We start from the raw sequence: 20,940 nt of genomic DNA, 5'->3' as shown, positions 1-20,940 counted from the left end.
GTGTGTGTGTGTGTGTGTGTGTAGGTGTATATAATGTGTGTGTAGGTGTATACAATGTGTGTGTGTTAGTGTGTAAGGGGCTGACCTTGTTGCCGGTGCCAGCACAGCAGATCCCCAGGGCCATGGCGGCCCCACAGCGCACGTGGGGGTTGTAGCTCTCAGAGAGCAGAGACACCACGCTGGGGCACTGCTCCGGGGTCCTGGAGGGGGAGAGAGGGGGGAATATTACTTTACACGCTTTGGCAACACAAAATGTAGTGTTTGTCATGAAACTGGAAAGAGCACGCATGCTTCTGAGTTACAGACATAATGAGAGGAATGGAGAAAAGCAAACATTTCATTTAAAAACAAATTGAAAGGAAATTGAATGAGACAGACAGACAGACAGACAGTTATTCACTCAGCTCCTCCCCCTGCACTGCAGTACAGAATAATCAGATACACCCCCCCCCTAACCTCACCACCCAAAAAAACCCCAAACTGAAATCAGAGCCAAAGCAGGTGCAATCGCTTCCCGAATATTTGGACCCGTGACAAGAGAGCAGGATAATCTAATGCTCCTGGAAGAACAGAGACTCAGAGCTGACGGGCCATTTTGTCAGAGAGAGGAGAAACACAATTAGCACAAGTTTACAGGCCTTAATCCGGTTACTGAGGCACTGCGGACAGAGCCGATCTCTCTGCCTCCTGCGTTTTACCGCAGACAGGCGCTAACCTGCAGGATCAAGCCCCGCTAACCTGCAGGATCACGCCCCGCTAAACCTGCAGAATCACGTCCCGCTAACCTGCAGGATCACACCCCGCTAACCTGCAGGATCACACCCTGCTAACCTGCAGGATCACACCCCGCTAACCTGCAGGATCACACCCCGCTAAACCTGCAGGATCACACCCGACCACAGGCCCGCCCAGGGAAGTTGTCTGCATCAACAGATGAGATCGGAGGGGAGTGAGTAATGGGGCAGGAACGCCGTCCAAACGAGCCGATGGCTCCGCTCAGGCCGAAGCTCGACGCAGAAGCGAAGAACTAGTGCTGACAGTTTTACAACCTGCAAATCCTCAGCCCGATGTTCAAACGGATCGGCCTGGAGTGAAAAAGTGAACTTTAATGCAGAGTAGAGCTTATTTTACACAAAGTGCACTAAAGACGGCGCCAAAAACACTCAGGTGCTCCATTAATAACAGGATGACAGGCAGCAGGTTAATCTAGCTGCTGAGGTAGATGACCGGGAACCCGGAAGGTTCTAGGTTCAAGCCACGGTGTAGCCACCATCAGATCTGCACATTGGGCCCTTGAGCAAGGCCACAGTGGACAAAGTTATTTTCAGCAACCATTTTCAACACTAGAAATGAGATGCATACACACAGAACGCAGAATGCGCACACGCACACACGCACACACGCACACACGCACACACGCACACACGCACACACGCACACACGCACACACACAGTATTCAGGTCAGACTGCTGGAGACCCTGAGAGAGACAGAGAAATCCACAACTTCGTTTAAATTCACGAGCTTGTCTGAGATCAGCCCCGTTTGGCAGACACACAGGTTTCTGCCTTTCTGTTAAAGAGCGTTTCTCAAAGGCGGAGGCACCCTCATCAAGTCCAAGTCAAATTAATATGGCAGGCGTGGAGGTACCAGACGAACAAGCCAATCCCTGACACAAACACACAGGAAGAGGAAGTTGGGGGTTTTTTTTAGGTTTCATTTAGGACTACAAACTGCAGCATAACGTGTCCCGATGTTTCATGTTTCATGTCCCCCCCCCCCCCCCCCCCCTCCATTCCTCGATGTCCAGTTTAGAGAGCGTCGGAGCGCAGGGATGAACCCGGAGAGAGCAGGGACACGTCACGGCCCACGCTGAGCGGCGTCTCGGCCGCGAGGCTGCGGGCGTGGGAAGGGTCCGGCCAGCGGCCCTCAACTCGGCTGAACTCCTGGCAGCGCCTCCTCTTTCGCTTTCAGCCTCGGCCCACCCACGGTTTAACACCCAATTAAAGCCTGGAGCTGAGGCTTCCCAACACAAACAGACCGGCGAAACGCGGAATCTGGCGGAGCGTCGGGGGAGACGGCGTGTGGAATCCCTGCTCAGGCCGGGCTCCATCGCCGGATCAGGAGGATCGCTCCGTGTAAACAAAACCCCCGGAGCTCCGGCTAATGGTCTCATTCCCAAACCCGCAGAGCGGCGTTCCGGTCTCATTCCCAAACCCGCAGAGCGGCGTTCCGGTGTCATTCCCAAACCCGCAGAGCGGCGTTCCGGTGTCATTCCCAAACCCGCAGAGCGGCGTTCCGGTGTCATTCCCAAACCCGCAGAGCGGCGTTCCGGTCTCATTCCCAAACCCGCAGAGCGGCGTTCCGGTCTCATTCCCAAACCCGCAGAGCGGCGTTCCGGTGTCAGTCCCAAACCCGCTGCCGGGGTTTAGCGAGGCTTAATTTGATTAGGAGGAGCGGTCTGCTGGGAGAGAGGAGCGGGGCTCAGTGCTGAAGCAGCTCAGCTCCACAGACCTCTGAGACACACGAGCAACATGAGACACACGAGCCACACCCCATACAGACACACACACACACACACACACAGCTCCTACACACAGAAACTGCACAGGAGCCTTCAAAACATTCACCTCAATGTCGGCTTTCCCTGCCCACAATCCCTTGCTTCCTGGCCCTGGGGGCCATAATTAATTCACTGGCCGGCCAGGAGGTTATCTCCCATATCAGCCATACATGTCTGAAATATGTCAACTTCACATGAAACAAATTTCAGAAAGCGGTCGGAACCCTCTCGCATGATGAAACCCAACGCAGATGTCAAACTTGCTTCTAACATTACACAGCAGACTGGGTTAAAAAGAAAAAATAAATTAACACAACACACCCAGATACACTTACAGGCCAAACATGTCTTTTTAAAGACGTGATCTCTGCTTTTCGTAAGAGCTGAAAAATCAAACCGCACAAAGACTCCGGCTAATTCCAGCGGCATTTACAGCAGACTGAAGGCAGGGGAGTGTTGTAGAGGCACATCACAGGGCCTCAGCTCCGTCTGGCTCCAGGACAGCAGAACCAGTGGCGGCCATTTCACAGAGAGGCGCTGGGACTGTTATTTTACGCCTGGGGTCATTTCACTCAAACGTTCCATTTTCCTTTCTAAGCGTTCCCGGCGGAGGTGAAGGACTTTTCCGCTTCCCGCCCGCGGCGGACAAGCCCCCGGGCCGGGTCCTCCGGAATAAACCAGGCCCCGCAAACCCTTGTAAAAGCCGAGAGTGAGGTCATCAACACGCCCCCAGTATCACACACCGGCTCTGGAGAGGACCAACGGGAGCAAACACAGTCTTTACAAGAGTGGCTTGTATAAAAAAAAGAAGCAGAACAAGCGGAGACAATGTTAATATTGCTGAAATGATTCCGATACGCAGCGTAGATGGGATTCATGCCCACGGCTGTTGAATGAAGCGTCTGGAGTGCATTAGGGGCAGGGGCGGACGGCAGGAGGATGAATCCGTGTCATAAAAGCAGGACACTTTAACGCGGGACGTCCAGGCATGCGTTGTTTACGTGGGGCAGACCGCAGTTGGTATGACTGTGAAAGTGCACACAGGAGGGAGGGGGCGGCGCACAAGGCCCCATTGTTTCAGCCTGGACCCCACGTCTGGGGCGTACCCCGAAATCTCACGCGATGCCTCTGGAGTGAGGAGCAGGCAGGGCCGTGCAGATTAACCCGCTGAGCGGACCTCACTGGCACAATCAGAGCTGGGAAATGCATTATGACACTCATAAGCCTGGGAACGCCGGCCGCGTGTGATCCGGGAACGCCGGCCGCGTGTGATCCGGGAACGCCGGCCGCGTGTGATCCGGGAACGCCGGCCGCGTGTGATCCGGGAACGCCGGCCGCGTGTGATCCGGGAACGCCGGCCGCGTGTGATCCGGGAACGCCGGCCGCGTGTGATCCGGGAACGCCGGCCGCGTGTGATCCGGGAACGCCGGCCGCGTGTGATCCGGGAACGCCGGCCGCGTGTGATCCGGGAACGCCGTGGGGAAGGGTCTCGGCCGTGATAAAGGCCTCGGGCGTGGGGAAGGGCACGGCCGCGGGGAAGGGCCCGGGCGAGTCGGCCCCAGAGGCCCCTCCTCAGCCCCCGCGCGTGGGTCTGGACAGCGTCACCGCCGCCCGTGCGCTGGGGAGCGGTGTTTGGGTCTGCTTCAGGCGTTCTGCTCAGCAGCTTCCATAAACAGGCTGAGGACTGAGGCTCTCCAGGGCCACGCTCCCCCCTCAACACAAACAACCGCCCGGCACGACCACGCTGGCCCGGACCGCCGCAGGAACAGAGATACCGGGAAAGGGCTGGGGCAGGGGCGGGATCTCTCCGGATAAACGCAAGTGCAGATTCTCAGACATGCTAATGTCAAAGGCAACCAATGGCAGGAACGAGCCAATGGCAGGAGAGAGCCAATGGCAGGAGAGAGCCTCCGTCCAGGTGTCACATGCCCGGCTCAAAGCGAGCAGGAGAGCGGATGAGGAGCAGTGTGAACGCTGGCTGTTCGCTGACATCACTTCCTGCTGCGGGGCATCACGGGCACAGGGAGAGGGGAAGAGGAAACTCATCAGGGCTGGGATCTGGGAATACCAAAGCGTAACGCATTCCGGTGAGCCCAGGCGTGTGTGTGACCGTAAACACCTCGGGATCAGGAACTGCTTCAGCGTGGGTGGGGGGGGAGGGGGGGGGGGATCTCCGAGAACTGACTTTAATGCACACCACACCCGGTTCTCACCATCCTGGATATGTAAACCATACAAACCTTAGTAAACATAACAAATGCTTCACAGCCATGCAACGTTCCAGAGACGCATGCATGCGCACACACCTACGCACAAACACGCATACCTACGCATGAATACACACACACACACACGCAGAGCCATTTTATAAGTCAACACGCTTTTACACAATAGCCATGTGTGCTGGACAGCTCCGTCAGACCCAGGCCAAGCAGAGAGACAGCGCTGGGTGCTCTTACCGAACGCTCCATGCTATTCGACATTCATGGACAAACACAAAAAATATATATTAGCAATGACAGAGCCGATGATTTGTTGCTAAATCTTTTCCAATACTCATATTTCAATTCAACATATTGGCAAAAGATCCATTTCTGTAAAAAGGCACACCCAACAGACACATACAGTCTCCCCCACACTCCTACACACACACACACACACACACACACACACCAGGATTGTGAATGGGATGACAAGGTGTGCGTGAGTGAGTGAGTGTCTGTGTGAGTGAGTGAGTGAGTGAGTGAGTGAGTGAGTGAGTGTCTGTGTGTGTGAGTGAGTGAGTGAGTGAGTGAGTGTGTGTGTGAGTGAGTGAGTGAGTGAGTGAGTGAGTGAGTGAGTGTCTGTGTGTGTGAGTGAGTGAGTGAGTGAGTGAGTGTGAGTGAGTGAGTGAGTGAGTGAGTGAGTGAGTGAGTGAGTGAGTGAGTGAGTGTGAGTGAGTGAGTGAGTGAGTGAGTGAGTGAGTCCTAGTCCAGAGGAGGCAGCTCCTTCCCCGACTGCACAGGGCATCATGGGTAAGAGAGCAGGGCGGGGACACAGAGAGGGGGGGGGGGGAGGGGGCCTGTCCTAAACGCTCTGTAACCATCACAACGCCAGGCCCCAGGAGCCCATGGGAGGGGAGGGGGGGGGGGCAGGGAAAGCGAGACGCGGGCGCTACGCACGGCGTTAAACCCTGAACGCACTGCCCTCTCAGGTCCTCTAACCGCTCTGAAACTAACAGCGATCAGGGCTCAAACGCGTCACTGACTCACCGCTGCGTAAACAACCGCGGAACAAACCAAAGAGCAGGCCACACGCATGCACTTGCCTTATGCCACATGGTTAAAGGAAGATGTTTATCTCATATTTGAGCACAGCTGAACAATAGTTTGAAGGACAGAGTTGAGAAAGTGGCAGCGGGTCACAGAAAACGCACTGATCTGATTACATCTTCAAGAGTAGTGAGGTCACAAATGAGTGATTAGAATGTTCTGCTAATGCTGATGTCACAGTCACTACTGGAGTTCCAGAACACGGACTCAGAATTCCACACTGAGAACACTCCAGAACCCCGCTCCTGAAAGGGTTAAGACGGTCTGGGGTCTGCGGAAGTCCTGCGTCCAGCAGACGAGGAGGAGAGGCGTGATCAGGGAGGAGGGGGGTGGAGCCCCTGGAGACAACCCTGTTGCCGTGGCGGAGCAGTGGACGGAGGCGGAGTGACACGCGCTAACAGCAGGTCCCCCACGCTGACAGAATCTCACACACACACACACACACACACACACACACACACACACACACACACACACACACACACACAGAGTACGCACACACACACAGAGTACGCACACAAACACACACACAGAGCGCGCACACAAACACACACACAGAGCGCGCACACACACACAGATACTCTTCAGCTCACCAGTTCAAACCCCCAGCCCTCCCCAGCCTCAGTCACAAGAAAACTAATGGGGGGAGAGGGGGAGTGAGAGAGAGAGAGAGAGAGAGAGAGAGAGAGAGAGAGAGAGAGAGAGAGAGAGAGAGAGAGAGAGAGAGAGAGAGAGAGTGTGTGTGTGCGTTTCTGAGATGGAGAGAGAAAGGGAGAGGGAGAGCAAGAATAGAAAGAGGGAGGGAGAGGAGAGACAGAGAGTGAGTGAGAGAGCGAGAGAGTGAAAGAGAAACAGACCCAGACGGAGTTCAGCCTGTGATCACACTATACGATGCGGAACTGGAATGGGTACTTTTCCGACGCTTTGGAATGAAGACGATTCCCGGGGTTTTTTTCCGAGGTGATATTTAAATATTTACGAGTGGCCCAGACGGGAAGGGCCGCCGGGACGCGCCGAGTATTTAAAAACAAAAAGCCGGACCCTTTTGAGCGCCGCAGAGAGAGCGTCTCTCTCAGAGGAGCGAGCGGGAGTCTGAGGAGAGCACCGCCGCCAGAGTTCCAGCCCCGCACCGCCGCCCCGGAGCCACGCTCACGCCCGGAGCGGGAACGCCGGACTTCCAGGACGGTAAGGAAGCCCGGAACGACGCCGCTTATACACCACAGCCGCAAAAAATACAACTTCCAGCTCCGAACGAAAACAATCCACACAACGAGCTTAAATACACCCACACATGGACATGGACCCGTTTCATATTACACTGCAGTTACTGATACACACCATTAACTTCTTCATTTACAAAGAAATAAGCATGTCTAACGTCTTCAAATAAAACAGGCTCAACAGAAGGGGAGGACACACTTTACGTATAATAATGACAATAATATCACAGGTCCACAACAGGGGAGAGGTTCTCCGATGACTAATAATAAACACCTTTCAGCGCACTTAACGTACGAATCCATCTCCACAAGACTTGGCCACTCTCGTCGCAACGCAGCGATTAATAACAGTGACGTGTCCGTCCAGCTGACGAGGTCTCTAGGCGAGGCATGGAACCGCCAGCCAGCCTGTTATGAGTCACACAGAGCCCCCCAGAGGACTGAGAGGAGAGCTGACGGGAGGGGGCACATTTTGATGGACAGGTGTTTTGATGATTGACAGGCTGTACCCGGCAGAGGAGGGGTTGCAGGCTCCAGTCCCAGGGCGGGACACTCTCACTGAGGGCGCCCTGACCCGTGACGTTACGTAAGAGTCGTTTAGCAGACGCTCTTATCCAGAGTGCAGACCCATCACCAGGGACGCGTGCGCTGAACGACCCGAGAGGGAAGTGCCAGCGGTCGCAGATAAAAACTTACATCCTCGTACAATAATCACATAAACTGACCAAGAAGCTGCAATAACACTGTTTTGGCAACTAGAACACTAAGAGCGGTGAAATAACTATAGATGCGTGTGATAATGACAGCATGCATGGCTAATTAGAGACGTCAGGGAGGGGAGAGGCACGTCTGCAGTCTGTGCTCGAGTCTCTGCTGACCCCAACCGGCCCAGCAAACATCCAGCTGAGTAAATGGGCTGCGCTATAAAAAAAACACTAAATAAATAATAAATAATAAAGCCGTCTAAGTCAGTCCAACATCTGCTAAGTGGCTAAAAAAACCCCAGTGGGAAAACGGACTGTGGACCCGGGGAAGCGCACAGGAGAGGAAAAACAGCGTGTTTGAAGCGAGCCGCTTGAACCAGACGGACAGAGGCTAAGTCGGGTCAGATAGCTTCCCAGCGCTTCAAAGAAAATAAAGAGACCGGGCCCCGGCCCAGCTACGCCCGGGCCAGAACCGGTCCGGACCAAACGCTAACAAGACAAAATATAAAGTGTGCGAGGGACACAGAGAATATTAACCGTTTCACTTTTGAATAAAACCACCGCATATAATGTGGGTAATATCCACAATAGCGCATAGTTCGGTGAAAAAACACAACTGAAATCCAAAAAGGAAAGAAACTATTTTTTGGGCACATTTAACACGCCCACTCGCACAGCGAATCACAATCCTCCACCCGGCTCGGCGACGCTCCCGCGTCCCTGCCGTCTCCGACAGCGCACGACGGGGGGGGGGGGGGGGGGGGGAGTTCCTCTCAGGAATCTCCGGTGCGGATGTGGACGCGGGCGTCAGGCAGGGCGGCTCGGAGAGACACGGAGCCGAACATGCTCCAACGAGCGCCGTGCGGAGAGGAGGGAGACGCCACTCAGCACACTCACCACACACTCACCACACACTCACCACACACTCACCACACACTCACCACACACTCACCACACACTCACCACACACTCACACACACTCACACACACTCACACACACTCACACACACTCACACACACTCACACACACTCACACACACTCACCACACTCACCACCCCCGGAGTCGTCCATTTGGCTTCCTCCATTTGGCTTCGTCCATTTCCACCGGCTTGCCGCCGTCTCGCCCGAAGATTCGGTTAAAAAGCATGTGAAGCCCGAGATTATTCACCCATTTTGAGATTACTAACAGAGCCGGAGATTAAAAGCACACAAGGCCAGAGGACTGACACTACAGCACAGGAGCCCCTGCTCTGCAGGAGCCCAGCACAGAACAGTGACGGACTTCCAGGCTCGTTACAGCTTTATGTTAAAGACTTTAGTAGTGCTAGAGATTTAGTTTGGTTTTTGGTTTGATTTTGCTGAAATGGCTGTTGTTTTTGTTTCGTTTTTTTTTTTTTTAAATAGGGGAGTCATACGTGATCAGGAGGGACTTCGGCCCTGAACAGAGACTACAGTGAGGAGTCAGGACTACATCTCCCATCAAACACCCCACACCTCGGGCTCCTCCAGGAAAGTACAGCCAGTGGAGGACTGCTGCGTTTCACAGAGGAAGAGTTCTCTTCTGAAACTCGTTTCCTACCTACGGCCAGAGGCCGCGGTGGTGGTTCAACAGGGAGGGGGTGTTTTTTCTGAAGGGGGGGGCGGGGGGGAGAAGTCGTCGAATGGGAATGCCCCGCCGGTGATCCAGAGCGTCAGAAACCCCGCCCTCTTTGGCCCCGCCTCCGCGGGACCCCCGTGTGACCATGCTGGCCCCGCCCCCGGAGGCCCCCACAGCACAGCCCCCCCGCACGCACCGAGCAGCCCCCCCCACGCCCTCGCACCCTCGCCAGAGATGTCCCTGTTGCCAGGCAACGGCTCCTCTCCCCCGGGCATCCCCGTCGCCGGCGGCGACGACAGCGGAGGAGGAGAGCTGCGCTGGGCGTCGCTGCTGATCGTAGCCGTCATCATCCCCACCATCGGGGGGAACATCCTCGTCATCCTCGCCGTGGCCCTGGAGAGGAAGCTCCAGAACGCCACCAACTACTTCCTGATGTCGCTGGCCGTGGCCGACCTGCTGGTGGGCCTGCTCGTCATGCCCATCGCCCTGGTAACCGTGCTCTTCAGTGAGTATACCCCGTTACTTCCTGCCACTGCTACTGCTACTGCTCCTGCTCCAGCCAGGCCCTCTCAGGGCTGTCCTGAGATGTGCCTGAGCAGAAACGAGTGGGTTACCTCCTGGTGTTGCAGGAGTTGTTATGATGGACTTGTTTTGTTCTAGTTTTGCCTTTGAACTTGTGATGCAAGACCCGCGGCGGGCTGCAGGAGGCGTTGCGGTCAGATTCAGCACACAGGCTTTCAGAGCGTGCGTCCATCTCTCGGAGATAAAAGCGCTTCTCTGTCGGGGAGCAGTGTGAGGGACAGCGCTGTGTCCCCGGAGCAGCAGGCTTCCTGCTCCGCTGACTCACACAAACAGCGCTCTGTCCAAAGCACACTCCCCCTGCTGCTCCCCGCTACCGAGACAACCTCACCACCTGCTGCTCTGAGGCCAAAGCCAGCAGCCATAACTCCAACAGCCAACCAGCGGGGAGCAGATGATCCCAACAACCAACCAGCGGTAGCAATGATCACACGAACAGCCAAACAGCAGGTAGCAGATATAACTCCAATAGCCAATCAGCCGGTAGCAGTGAGAATTCCAACGGCCAATCAGCCAAAAAGGAGAATTCCAACAGCCAATCAGTAGGCAGCAGTGAGAATTCCAACAGCCACCAGTAGGCAGCAGATCATTCCCCACAGCCAATCAGGTTCCTGTGCCGCACACTCCAGACTCCAGTAGAGTCATTAATCTGACTGGGCAGAGGCTGGCAGAGTGTTCCTCCACCACATCCGCACATAAATTCAGGGTCCTTCCTAGAGCGATCGTCTCACACAGTAACCGTGTGTGTGTGTGTGTGTGTGTGCGTGTGTGTGTGCGCGTGTGTGTGTGTGTGTGTGTGTGTGTGTGTGTGTGTGTGTGTGTGTGTGTGTGTGTGTGTGTGTGTGTGTTTACTAGGAGTGCATCTACACTTTTAATCAACTTTAGACCACTGAAAGTAATCTACAAGGATTAGGAAACCATTTCTCAAATCGCACACTCGTATGCAACAGACAATAGACGGGAATACCACAGAGACTAAAATCGCAGCAGCACATGTGAGTGTAGGAGGATCTAACCGGATTACACACAGCTGGTCAGAGCCGCAGGCTGCCGTCACAGAGGTGATAATCACGCGGCACGCCACACGCTGTCGGAACGCCGTCGGAACGCCGTCTCAGACAACAGGGCCGTCTCCATTTCCTCGGGCTCGGAATAATTCCCCCCTATTATTTACACTGAACTTTCCAAGGAAAAAACATCCTCCCCAGCTAAGAGCGATTTCCCAACCATTCCCATCGTTATTAATTCCTCGCGCATTCTCGGGGCCTCTTCAGGGAGACGGACGCACATTGTCCCTCTCCAGAGCCGGGACCCACAACACTCGAAGGCTTCCGGTTCCCAATTCTCAAATTCCGAATACACAGTACCTACAGGAACAGAGCCAAGTCAGGTTGTACTGAAGCTTTAAGCAAAGAAAAAAAAAAAAGAGAAAAAAAAGGTTTATGGCACGGCGGCTGAAAACACACTTTTAGGGCCTCGCCTACGCTGGTTTCCATCACAGTCAACATGTCACCCGGTCGGTGTTGATGAAAACTCGCCTTTAGGGCAGAGCGTGATTCTGTACCTTCACCGATTCCCGCGTGAGGCAGGCCTGGCTCGGAGCCAGAGGCTCTCAGATTCCGCCGCAGTTTAGTTCCAGCGATCGAGACACAATGAAGTCACTCAAATATTAAAGGGGTGACGTTAAACCATGTCACAGAACCGCTGGGGCACAGAGCACCTGGTGGACCGACCTCACCAGGGGGCAAAGGTGACAGCTGATCAGACCGAGCAGGCGACAATCCCTCCTGGAGTTTCTTCCGTTTTTATTTGCTACTTGACAAATCGGCAACGCTACAGGGCTCAGTAAATCACACAATCGTGCTGCCGAATGTGAACTGGATTCTAAATGAAATGGTGATTGAAGCCGTGAAAGATACCACGGGGAGAAAGGGTCACCCATCTAAGAACCGTACGGTTTTAAATGTCCAGTGATTGAAATGGTCACCTGTCCAAAACCTGGAGTTATAATGCCTACTGTGTGGAGTCTTTTAACAGAAATGTGCCACTTCTCATAAAGAATGCAGGAGCAATCCCATGAATCTCCTTTCAAACATGCACGACAACAAACTCTGCGCATGCTATTACTTTATCTAGAGAACGAAGGGCTATTGTAAATACTGCGCTTTAAAATTAATCACTGTTTTTATTGACCGCAGAAATGCACTGGACCACCCTGTCAACTGACCTAAAATAACCAATAAGAGAACAAGCCATGAAATAAGACCTGAGATCTGGGCCTGAAGACCCTGGCAGGTGCAGAGAGGCTGAAACTGTCTCTGATAATATTAAAAAGACCAATTTCTCTGTCCAGAGCCATTAAATAAATCACTTTTTAGAACAGCCATTTTGTGCTGCGAGTTCTCTCTCCCTCTCTCTCGTGTTCAAAGAAAATCGTATTTCATCGCCTTGGGAGTATTTTCAGAGAAAGCCAAGAGCAGGAAGGAGAGGTTTGTTCCCCCGTCCAGTGAGGGAATGCAGGGCTTGTACGGTGATCGTTAGCCACCGTAAGCCACCGTTAGCCGCTACCGTAGATTCGAACCCACACTGACCACAGGTCACCAAAGCGTTGGGTTTCACACTGACTCTCTAAGGTCAGGGGTCGGCAAACCCGTTGCAGGAGAGCCGCAGGGCATGGCTGGTTTTTGTTTTCACCTTGAAATCAGAAACGGTTTCAGAACAGTCTGGGGCGATTGCCCGTGTAATCGCCCGCTTTAATTGATCAATAACAACACAACGACGACAGCCAGCCAGCCCGCCCTGCGGCTCTCCAGGACCAGGGCTTCTGCCCCCTGTGTTAAGATTAGGAACAATGGACAGGGGTAAGGAGGACGAGCTGGAGAGCAGATTCTTTGTGACTGAAACTCAACATCATAAGACACACGAGAGCCCAGCAGGGTTCACAAGAGGTGGGGGGAGACGGCAGCATGAGCTGATAAACCACAGAGCGCTGTTTCACTTTCAGAGAGGATTTCTGAGGGAACGAAACGATCCCAAGCCCTCAAAAAAATTATAATAACAGCGGTGCAATTCTGCCTTTACGTTTGGACAGGTACATGGCTTTCCTGAACATAAAATTGTGTCGAGAACGTAGGAAACTAGCTTGCACAGGCAAATTTAAAGTGCAATTATAAAGAACAAACACACAAGGTACATAACCTCGCTAAAAGCTATCATGAACACAGCGTACTGTTCACCGTTTCATTTTAAACTTACAGTATATTTGTAGAAAGTCCAACAGACCACTCACCAACTCCACCACACACACACACACACACGTTAACTCTCAAACTACCTTTGCATCAAAAAGACTGCTACACTATCGTTTTGATCTCCTTTTCAAACCCTACTAAATTATCAACTCTCAATTTTCTCACCTAAAAACCCTGTGGGGACTTGGGTGGAGCCACTACATATTGGGCTCGGGACTGAAAGGGTTAAAAAAATAGAAGAAAGAAAAGAAAGCTGAAACAGACATAATGACCTCTTTCACAAACGATCATGTAGCACATTTCACGACTCTACTGAAATCTGTTAATGAGACTCGGACGGAGGCCGGACCTCTCCAACCAAAGCACCCGGAATGTAAACGGCTTTCAGGAGCCGATGAATTCCAACCCCACTGGTCTCCAGATTTTACTGCCGGGACCCAAAATAAACAAAGTTCTCAAGGAACTTGACCAAAACAAAAAAAAAATCAAGTTCAGCGACCATCAGCTCCCTAAAGAGAGACACGCACACACACACGGCCCATTTTCCAGCAAATTCATTCCTCGCATACACAACTTAAAAAATAAACTCACATCTCCACATCAGGACCGTTTTAATGCCTCGCTTTTGAAGCTCGGCTTGGCACGTTGTCGGCATGAACATTACCCAATCCCGTTTCGTGAAGCAAAGGTCTGTTTAGGACAAGAAAAGCAAACTAAAAATTAGAGATTGATTTAGCGCTTCCTTGCAAATCCATGTGCAAGGCCTCCTCAGTAAGTTATTCATAAGCCGTTCGTGCACGAGGGGAGAAAGATATTACTACAGCAATGTGATGCAGTAAACAGAGGTCAACTGGTACTTTTCCACAAACTACAAATGAAACAATGGCTTCTTTAAACTTTTTTTTACGGCAGGCTTGATAAAAAATTAACTTAAATCGTGACCTTGCTACTGAAAACTTTTCCACAAGAAGCCCGGCCCTCGCTGAAGGTCTGTGTGCGTTTCAGTGTGGCCTGCTCTGAGTCGACGGTCTTAAAAATATAGCCAAGGACATGTTTTTTAAAACCCCCAGCAAATCAAAGTTAAACATTTAGCAACAGCCAAGAGACAAACTTTGCCACCAATCAAACATTTTTTGCAAGGAAGAATACTGCAAGGCAATAATTTAATCGCGATATTATTAATAATAATAATAATAATAATAATAATAATATTAATAATAATCGCGATACAGGATAAAATGCTGATGATCTAAATGAGCTAGAGAAGAATAGGTGAACGTGCAAACCTGCACAAACCTAAACACTCATCTCTTCTATTCATCCGCTTAAAAACTTCCTTGTTGACTCGAGGAGGTTCCAATCGGTGACATGAATGAGGGACACCATCATTACTCGAGAATGTCCATTGACCCTTTAGGGGTTTCATGAATTCATCTGCAGAGGACTGAACCTGAAGTTTCAAGAGACAGGCCTGTCATGTTAAAAACATGGAGCAGAGAATCAGGTGGGTCTACACCAGGGCTGCCCAAACATGTTCCTGTAGATCTACCATCCTGTAGGTTTTCACTGCAACCCAAACAAAGCATACCTCATTCAACAGCAAGATGGTAGATCTCCAGGAACAGGGTTGGGCAGCCCTGCTCTAGCTGTTGAATGAGGTGTGCTTTGTTTGGGTTGGAGTGAAAACCTACGGGATGGTAGATCTCCAGGAACAGGGTTGGGCAGCCCTGCTCTAGCTGTTGAATGAGGTGTGCTTTGTTTGGGTTGGAGTGAAAACCTACGGGATGGTAGATCTCCAGGAACAGGGTTGGGCAGCCCTGCTCTAGCTGTTGAATGAGGTGTGCTTTGTTTGGGTTGGAGTGAAAACCTACAGGACGGCAGATCTCCAGGAACAGGGTCGAGCGGCCCTGGTCTCCAGAACCTACGGTACCACCCTCTCTCTGTCCTGCATCCGCAGATTCCGGTTGGCCGTTGCCCGGATACCTCTGTCCAATCTGGCTCTTCCTGGACGTGCTGTTCTCCACGGCGTCCATCATGCACCTGTGCGCCATCTCGCTGGACCGCTACATCGCCATCAAGCGGCCCATCCAGCACAGCCAGTACAAGTCCCGGTCCAAGGCCCTGGCCAAGATCACCGTGGTCTGGCTCATATCCATCGGTAAGGCCCCCTTCCACTGGAGCACTCTACCTCCATCGAAACCTGCCAGCTTCCACGCACCCCATCTCAAGGGACAGAAGCTACCCGGGCGTAGCCCCATATTAAAACCAGACCACATTTTCCCAATATTCTCAAGCAATCTCACAGCAGTCTTTTTTCGATTGGTTGAAAAGGCATTTTACGGTAGTTATCTGTGAGGTTAAATTACATAGCTTTGCCTTTGAGAATTGTACTAGAATAAATCATACATAACATTTGTCTGAAAATAGACATAACATCTGAAACGTTGAAGCGCATGAGAAACGGGCCAAGACTATATTCAGAGCCGCGTGTTTAAGGCAGACTCTGGGGTGACCGGTTCTGCTTCGGTGGCTGTATTGCACCCGCGTTCCAAGGTGACCGGCGTGCGCAGGAGAGTAGATTCTTATCCTGCGGCGGGTTTACACCACAGTCCCGATAAGGCAGCGAGGAGATGAGACTTTCAGCGGACGACGCCGCCGAGAGATCTCTGCCGAAGATCAATCGGTGCCTCATTTCACACCTACGCCCTGAGGAACAGGGTTACGCAACACGCGACGCAGGACACCGGGCCAAACCGAACGGGTGGATCGCTTTCACCGCGGAACATTCCGGAGAGATTTCTACAAGCCTCCAAAACTTTCTAAAAAAAAAAACCTCGATTTCATCATAATACAGACACAAAGACTTAAGTGCGTATGCGTAAAGTGTTATGAAACCAAACGGACACCTAAACAAACACAAGTATTAATTCCAAAGAAAATTGGCTCACCCAGCTGCAAAACACTGCCTATCGATAACCGTGCAGCCACCAGGCCCATTAGGTACTGCATAATTAGCTCTGGGGTGAAAGTCATTAATTGAGCGAGGGCTATACAAAAACAAACAAACAAACAAACACAGACAAATCAATGCTGTCCAAGTCAATACAATTACAGTAAAACCCCTTTACGTTCATTTCTTCAGCTTTAACAATGAGATTCTTCCCCCCCCCCCAACCACCATTACTGTATTTCTGTTCTCTGAGGTTTTTAAACTCCTGATAAAACTTCCGAAGTTCACAATTTGTCACATACATAGCTGACAGTCCAGAGACGTTTCCAAGCATTAGTGCCAGCGCTGGTCCAGGGTCACAAAAGGGTTTTTACACACTTTCACTTAACTCACATCTCGCCATTATTCACTCTTATCTGGAAATTCCATCAGACATAAACTACACACCACGGGTAAAACGGAGGACAGCTCTCGGCCGTGGACCCCCCACCCCCGCCCCCTCCTCCCCAAATAGCGTTAACCAGCTTGATCCGGAGTAAAGCTGGATAATTTTTTTTTGTGGCGCTTAGACGCGCGATAAAGGCCGAACGACTACGTCTTCTGCTTTAAATCAGTAATTTAAATTAATCTGCTCATCACTCAATAAGCCTACTGTTCAGTCACGGACAGCGACTGGTCACCCTCGAACGACCCCAGCTCCTATGCCACAAATCCAGAGCTTCTACTACAAGCTCACACTTTCCCCAACTGCCTACACACAGACTGTTCAAACGGCTTCTTGTCAAAACATAAAATGTAATTATAAATTAGTCGGAAAGCTTATTTTACTAAAAACACAAGCCATCAACGTATCGGGCTTTGAGATCATATTCCAGCGACCGGGACGCAGCCAGAAACTAAATGTAATGAGCTTAAGAGATAAGCACCTGAAGATCAGCTTTCCCCATCTCACCTGGATCTTAATCTACGTTAAAAACCTGCGGCAGGATAATTAGCTTAGGCGCAAAATTATTTGGCCATGCCGAACCTAATATCACAGAGATAAGCACTTGAAAAGTTTCACAACAACCTTGAGGTGGCCTTGTATACTCCAACTGAAGAATAGGATTCTGGGTAAAAAGAAAAAAGAAAGAAAGTAAAAATAAAACTATCAGCAGTGCAGCATGATGGTCAGGAAAGTAGGTTGCAGGTTTGATTCCCAGGTTGGACACTGCTGTCGTACCCGAGGGTAAGGCACTTAACCTACCTACCTTACCTTACCTTACCCTACCCTACCCTACCTTACCTTACCTGCACTGCACTGCTTAAGTAAATATCCGCCAGTATCAGTGGACCGTGTGTAAAAGGCTGCTTGCTGTCCTGGTCAGTCTGGACACAGAGCAGCTGCTAAATCCCCACCGTGTAAACTAGTAAATCAGGTCAACACGACCTCGGACCTGAAAGCTCCATAAAGTGAAAGCGTTGTTTGCCCCGGAGAAGAGGATAGAGGGAGGCAAGGCGAGGATTTTATCTGCTGCAGTCCACTGAACACACTAAATATCCTCCCCACTCTTCATTTCTGCTGCCAGCGACTGACCCACAGACAGCTACACTAGCACAGCCATTAGCAGTTAGCCTTAAAGGTACAATAGGTACGACCTTTCTGTTAAAACATTGTTACAAGACCATTGTAAATGCCTCATTGTAAATCAGTGGAAAAGGGCTCCCTTACATGTTGACTCACCCTCTGCCTGTGTTTAGAATCTTTAAATTTGGGTTTCAAAATATACAGTTGAGGGCCCGACACTCTGTACCAAAACATTGTACAGCTGTACAATAATTCAAGCTCATTGCCACAGCCAATGGTGTTTCAATGTCGGCGTGTTAACAGAGAAGGGGGAGGGCAAAACAGTGTCGTGGTTTGAAGGCGTTTATGGCGCTATTCCTCTCTTGACCGTTAGAAGTCCTATTGTTCCTTTAACGATGTGCCTGGCTTCATACATCAGCATTGGCGGGATAGTAAACACTTCACAAGCTGGGCTCGTTGATCTGGACAAGACGAGAACGGCTCTCGTACCCATGAGCGGCAGGACTGGTCGCTTGGGCCGCTGCTCCCAAGCCGAGCTTCCGAGTCCCGGGCTGCTGCCCTCCGTACGGGAACGCCGCGATATTCCCGTTTTTACTCCGTATGGGAACGCCGCGATATTCCCGTTTTTTACTTGGTCTGAATTCCTCTCTCTCTCTCTCTCCACCGAGCGTTTTTTATAATCTGAGCCTAGCCAGATGAGGGAAGGCTGTGATTTACGAGATTGGCACACGGGGGACTCTCGAGATTCTTCTAGAAGCTCCCGGGTTGACTTCGCTGTCATAACTACCGCCGACGGTGATTAACGGTTCATTTATTGAAACTCAAAAACTGTTTTGATCAGACATTTTCCAGCGGTAAAATCCCACCGCGGTTTCCCGTTAGAACTCGGCTACCGTCTGCACCTCTAAACGTCCGGAGATCGCCCTCCTCTCCTCTCCTCTCCTCTCCGAGATCGCCCTCCTCTCCTCTCCTCTCCGAGATCGCCCTCCTCTCCTCTCCGAGATCGCCCTCCTCTCCTCTCCTCTCCTCTCCGAGATCGCCCTCCTCTCTGCACATGAAAGCAGCACTGGACCCGGGTCAATTACGTAATTGCTTTGAACTCAAATATTTTTCTACGCGTTACTGAGCTCGCCTGGCGTGTCGTAACCTCCGACGTACTCTCAAAAAAGCCCAAACCCCGCCTTCTGCTCCTCTCCCGGCTGGCTCAATTACGGCAGGCGAGATAAAAATCGAGCACGGAGAAGTATGTGAATGGAAAACAATGACGTAATGAACCCAGGTCTGAGCAGCACAAACGAAAGGGGGTAGGGGCCTGTAATTCAGGCGGCGAAACAAAAGCCTGTTTAAAACGATACCAGCTGACCTGCAGTCTTGCCTACGTTTACAGTAAACAGACAGAACGCTCGAACCCTCTTCCTGAAGGGCCCCATCGGTCTCCAGACCCCAGGGCCAAACTTCTGCACTCAATTACTTAACCAGTCCCAATCAGTCACATGATCTGACGGTTCGGCTACATTTGACATATTTATCGTCCCCCTGGCTGACGCTGACGTGTAGAAACAATTCCCTAATTGAGCCAGGCCAACAGGACATGAAAAACCTGCATATACCCCACCATTGTGGTCACCCTAAAATGACATCATTCCCATATGATCCCCCCCCACCCCCCCCCACCCTCCCCGGTCGCAGCTATAACTTAATCTTCCAGCCCTCTCTGGCTTGTACCTTATTTTCATCAAGCACGGTCACGTTGTGTAATCCATCTCCGCGCTGTCGTCCTTTACCACACCGACCACATAATGCCACACTTCTGCCATACTTACGGCCTATATTCACCAGGCAAACTAGATATCCATTATCTACAGCCATGAAGACCATATGTTATGCGAATTCTACCTTATCCAACCAGTCCTGCAGTTGTTCCAATGACCTACAGTATGCACTTATTATAACGTAACTTTGGATAAAAGCGCTATTTCAACTTAACGTTATAATTCCCTTCTCCGCTATTACGAAGGAATGGGTAAGGAATCCCCCAGCTGCCTTGAAACCCAGTTCCAGTTTCCAAATTTTGGAAACTTCCAGAACAATAACCTCCGCTCTCCCCCCCCCCCCCCCCCCCTGCAGGCATCGCCACACCCATCCCCATCAAGGGCCTGCAGAACTTCCACTTCCCGAACAACGTGACGTTCGTGAACGACAGCTGCGTGCTGAAGCCCGAGAGCTTCCGGCAGTTCATCAAGTACGGCTCGCTGGCGGCCTTCTTCATCCCGCTGACCATCATGATGGTCATCTACCTGCTGACCATCCGGGTTCTGCAGAGGAAGGCCTGCCTGCTCCGGACCAGGGCCACCCGGCGCCGAAGCCTGGCCACCGTGTCCCAGCCGGGGGGCGACCCATCGCCCGACGCCCTGGTGGAGGGCTCCAGGAACCACCACCACCACCCCCACCCCCAGCACCCGGGCGGCACGCCCGGGGAGGACCTCCCCATCCGCCGGATGTCCACCATGGGCAAGAAGTCCATGCAGAACCTGAGCAACGAGCAGCGGGCGTCCAAGGTGCTGGGCATCGTGTTCCTGCTGTTCGTGGTGATGTGGTGCCCGTTCTTCATCACCAACGTGACGTCGGCGCTGTGCGGGGCGGGGTGCGACGGCCGCGTGGTGGCCCAGCTCATGGAGGTGTTCGTCTGGGTGGGCTACGTGTCGTCGGGCATCAACCCGCTGGTCTACACGCTGTTCAACCGCACGTTCCGCGACGCCTTCGCCCGCTACATCACCTGCAACTACGGCGCGGTCGCCACGGCGCCCGCGGGCGAGCCCCAGCGCAAGAACACCGCCGTGCTCCTGCGGCCGGCCGGCGCGCCCGAGAGCGCCGCGCTCCTCATCGTGACGCGGGGCGTGAGCAACGGGCTGGGGGCCGGGGCCGGGGCCGGGGCCGGGGCCGGGGCCGGGGCCGGGGCGGGGGGGCCCCAGAGCCCGCTGCGCCGACGCCCCAACCCGCCGGCCGACCCCCCCGCCCCGCCCACCGCCAGCATCCTGCTCGACACGCTGCTCCTCGCCGAGAAACAGAACTGCAGATACGAGGAGTGCGTCAGCTACGTGTAGCTCTGCACGGGACCTGCACACACCAGCTACGTGTAGATCTACACAGGACCTGCAGACATCAGCTATGTGTAGCTCTGCACGGGACCTGCACACA

At 52.4% G+C, this 20,940-nt stretch overlaps 2 protein-coding genes across 2 annotated transcripts in view; one reads left to right on the top strand and one right to left on the bottom strand.

Annotated features, from left to right (window-relative positions):
• psmd1 (proteasome 26S subunit, non-ATPase 1) overlaps positions 1 to 20,940 on the bottom strand; it is a 48,457-nt gene that overhangs the window by 14,503 nt on the left and 13,014 nt on the right. Inside the window, exon 17 of the mRNA XM_061239262.1 lies at positions 86 to 200. Coding sequence (XP_061095246.1) covers positions 86 to 200 — 115 coding nt within the window. The remainder of the gene's footprint in view (positions 1 to 85; positions 201 to 20,940) is intronic.
• On the top strand, positions 9,630 to 20,846 carry htr2b (5-hydroxytryptamine (serotonin) receptor 2B, G protein-coupled). The gene is made up of 4 exons (XM_061240138.1): positions 9,630 to 9,900; positions 15,183 to 15,383; positions 19,870 to 20,669; positions 20,715 to 20,846. The coding sequence occupies exons 1-4, from the start codon at positions 9,630 to 9,632 to the stop codon at positions 20,844 to 20,846; spliced, it is 1,404 nt and encodes a 467-aa protein (XP_061096122.1).

The sequence above is a fragment of the Conger conger genome, chromosome 4 (genome assembly GCF_963514075.1).
Source record: "Conger conger chromosome 4, fConCon1.1, whole genome shotgun sequence".
NCBI lineage: Eukaryota > Metazoa > Chordata > Actinopteri > Anguilliformes > Congridae > Conger > Conger conger.
The sequence above is the reverse complement of the archived record's forward strand: the minus strand, read 5'-3'. Positions and strand labels throughout refer to the sequence as shown.

Excerpts from the sequence above, each read along its gene's own strand:
- htr2b (XM_061240138.1), top strand. The coding sequence starts at position 9,630 with ATGTCCCTGTTGCCAGGCAACGGCTCCTCTCCCCCGGGCATCCCCGTC. Across the intron at positions 9,901-15,182 it reads CCTGGTAACCGTGCTCTTCA|ATTCCGGTTGGCCGTTGCCC; the intron begins GTGAGTATACCC and ends CTGCATCCGCAG. Across the intron at positions 15,384-19,869 it reads GGTCTGGCTCATATCCATCG|GCATCGCCACACCCATCCCC; the intron begins GTAAGGCCCCCT and ends CCCCCCCTGCAG.